Source organism: Poecilia reticulata, linkage group LG11, assembly GCF_000633615.1.
Source record: "Poecilia reticulata strain Guanapo linkage group LG11, Guppy_female_1.0+MT, whole genome shotgun sequence".
Classification (NCBI taxonomy): Eukaryota; Metazoa; Chordata; class Actinopteri; order Cyprinodontiformes; family Poeciliidae; genus Poecilia; species Poecilia reticulata.
In genome coordinates, this window is record NC_024341.1 from 17,744,434 (window position 1) to 17,747,929 (window position 3,496).

The following is a 3,496-nucleotide window of genomic DNA, read 5'->3' on the forward strand; positions in this document are numbered from 1 at the left end:
ACTGTGGAAAAAGTTTTAGTCGAAAACTGGAGTTAACTGTACACATGATGATTCACACTGTTGAAAAGCCTTTTTCATGTGTGAACTGTGGAAAAGGTTTTCATCACAAAGTTCGTCTAATTCACCACATGAGGCGTCACAGCGGTGAAAAGCAGTAGAAGTATTTTACATACATGTCCTATGTTGAGGTTCATTATAAAACTGATTTGGTTAAAAACTAGAATGAAAGACTGGAAGGGTTTCATGTCTATAAAGTGGAAAAATTGTTGTATTTATTTAATGTGATCATTTGGATCGTCACATTTGGTTGCTTAGAGATGTGCAATAATGACACATTTTCCGTCAGAGATCCTTTGGGGGGTTTTTTCTGGCATATTCTGTATCAAAAACTAATGATAAACTATGTTATTATATTAACATCCTGTTTGTGTCAAACTGTATGCTGTGTGTACAATGTGAAGAGCAGAGGGCTCAGCACACAGCCCTGAGGAGAGCCAGAACTGATGCTGATAGCTGAAGAGCCATTGGGGCCACTGACTATTTCATGCATGAACAGAGTCTGACCGGACCTGGACTCCCTTCCAGAACATTCTCACAAGATTCAGGGCTTAAGCTCCGGCGGGGGCCGGATTTCCGGCTTTTGACCAAACGGTCCACCTCAACCAATCTTCATGGTCCGCCTCAACCAAACTGTAGTCTCTGGGCTTAAAGAGCTCCATCTGGGAGCCAGGCTTCCAGCTTTTCAAGCAAAGCGAGCATTGGACCAAACGGCCCGCCTCAACTAAACTGTTGATAATAGACAAAGATGTCTGCCAATAAGAATTCTAGCTCCCGTGTTCTTGACCAATGACTGTAAAACGGTTTGTAGTAAAGAAGCGCATGCTTTCGGTTCGGCGGTTAAATCAAATGCTATATGAAAGAAGATGGAGTTTGTCTCACCCTGTAAAGAAACACGTTTACTTGAGAAAGGAATTAAAAACAAGTGGCGCTGGGCATGGCTAGAGGAAAGGGGACAGGACGGGAAGTTGGCAGACATTTTTACAAAAGGAGGGCGCTGGGATTCCTTTGGGGGGCGTTTGGTCGAAGGTAAACTTTACACCTTAAATGCACAACAATACCAGTTTAGACTTTGAGCAACTTGCTAAACCTGTATTTCGTATCATTAAATCATGCCTGGTTGCAACTGTATCAATGGCAGGTCTTCTTCTTTTCAGTGTTTGTAGCTTTTGGCGCAGCTCCGCTCCTGCTAGTAGCTTCACCGCATCAGGTCAGCGTTATACCGGCTGCTGATGTTGCTGTGATTCACTTTGTCTGGTGTCAGATTTTCTAATATTTTATGTTTTATTGAGGATTTTTGTACATATGTTTAGGCAGTTCTGTGATCATGTCAAAGCAGCAACTTATATTAAGTTTTATTGTCCATCTGGATGCTGCCCGCTTCCATGGAAGGACCACAGAAAATACCTCTTATAAACAAGTAATTACTAAAATCACAATACCCTCACTTTGTATCCCTCTGAAAAATGAACCCATTTAAATAAAGAAATCCCTCCATGGGTGATACCACGATAGAGAGCGTTCATTTTATAGCGTTAACACCGGTGCTGTAAGTGGTCCGGTATGAAACGGGTGTGATGGAACAACGGTGATGACTCCATGACACTTTCAATTTGACTCATTAGGATTTGATTAAGAACCAGATTTGTTCTTTGTAATTTCTGTCCAGTGAAACTATTAATCTATAAATCAATAGACAGATCTATATAAATATATAATCCATGTTTCTGTCCCATATTTGTATGGCATTAAAAGGACCTGGAACTTTTGTTTTTCCACTGAAAGCTCTGGTTTGAACAATAGATGCCATGAGGATGAAATTTTATGGATGATACTCTGATGTCCCATTCTGAAGGCAGCACAGAGCTGCACCACCATAAACTCACAGAAACACTGACGAGAAGAAGAGCTATGATTAATGTAGTTACAGTTTGTCGTGAAACCTGGTTGGAACTGATTGAGATCTTTCCAGGACACACAGAAAACGGATCATAAGAGCCCAGAGGCGACGTGTAATCTTGAATCATTATTTAATGTTGATTGAAACTTATGTAATCTTTATTGCAACACAACTTATATAATCCTTATTGTGATAGAAACCCAGAAGAAACAAATAATTCAGTATTATGATTTGATGTGATTAAAACTTGTGTAATCCTTATTTTAATAATGTACCACTAATCAATGTGATGAATTATGTGAACTTGATTTAAAGAGTAAATGTGAAAAATCATAAATGAATTATCCTATTCAAGGTAGATGAGATGCCTTAATACTGTGTCGCAATAGCAGAGGCTGTGTGGGAGTAAAAGGGGTTGCGTGAGAACAAGAACTGTGAGTGTGGAAGAAATAGTACATGGGATAGTGAAATAAGCCAAAGCACCAGATGTTAAGCGCACTGTTAAGAGCAGATAGGAGCTGCAGCAAGAGTAAAAGAGGAAGTAAGCCAAAGTGGGTGACGTAAGAGAAATGGTGCAACGGGAGATTGTGCAAGCACAACCAAGATGCAGAAGTAGATAATTGTGTAAGTCGCAGATGTGCACACGGCTTAAATACTGAGAGTATAAAAAGTAGAGGCAGGAGAAGAACGGGGTTCTTTGTTCCAACAGCGTTCGAGTCAAGACCACATGAAGATGCAGGATCAGATTGGGGCTATACTTTGAAACCACGGGAAGGTGAAGACTTCGCACTGCTCTAGAAAGGAACAAGATTCGTTCATCCACAACCCGGGGTTCTGATTCGACACCTGCCCTACTCTTAACCCAAGAAACATCTCGATGATGCTACAGTGAACATGGGGGATAGACAAAGGTCACCTATGGATAAAGAACTGAGCTCATGAAGAATACTCACCAGTTCAACTTTGGATATTCTAAAAAAGGACTCTGCTATGGCAAGATGGGGTCCCTGACCATGGAATTTAAAGTTGTCTGCTGCCAAGATCAACTCAGCATCTAGGAAAGAGTGGAACTGCATCCCAAAGCCTCTCTTAAGGTTTAGTGACACAGTATAGGGACTAGAGGGAAGTGTGTTTTCCAAAATTCTTTTATGTTTTAATCTTTTGAGTTTTAATTGTAGTAGCTGTATGTCGTTTTCCCCTGCTAAAGCTTGCTAATAAAATATTAAAGTCTAATTGATGCTGTGGACAGTTAAGTTAATTAAGTCATTGGAATAACAACTCTTCTGGTTAACATAAAATCAATGTTCATGATTCTAGTGACGGGCTGCACAGTGGCGCAGTTGGTAGAGCTGTTGCCTTGCAGCAAGAAAGTTCTGGGTTCAATTCCTGGTCTTTCTGCATGGAGTTTGCATGTTCTCCCTGTGCATGCGTGGGTTTTCTCTGGGTACTCTGGTTACCTCCCACAGTCCAAAAACATGACTGTCAGGTTAATTGCCCCTAAGTGTGTGTGTGTGTGTGTGTGTGTGTGTGTGTGTGTGT

General features: G+C 40.9%; 1 protein-coding gene across 2 annotated transcripts in view; it reads left to right on the forward strand.

The window, feature by feature from the left end:
* LOC103472618 (gastrula zinc finger protein XlCGF8.2DB-like) overlaps nt 1–3,496 on the forward strand; it is a 67,107-nt gene that overhangs the window by 27,802 nt on the left and 35,809 nt on the right. Inside the window, exon 3 of one of the 2 annotated variants that reach the window (XM_017307419.1) lies at nt 14–424. The exons of the other annotated variant lie outside the window; for it this stretch is intronic. Within the exon in view, the coding sequence (XP_017162908.1) occupies nt 14–158 (145 nt within the window). The 3' untranslated portion in view covers nt 159–424. Of the gene's footprint in view, nt 1–13; nt 425–3,496 lie in introns of those variants that run through there. 2 annotated transcript variants of the gene reach the window in all.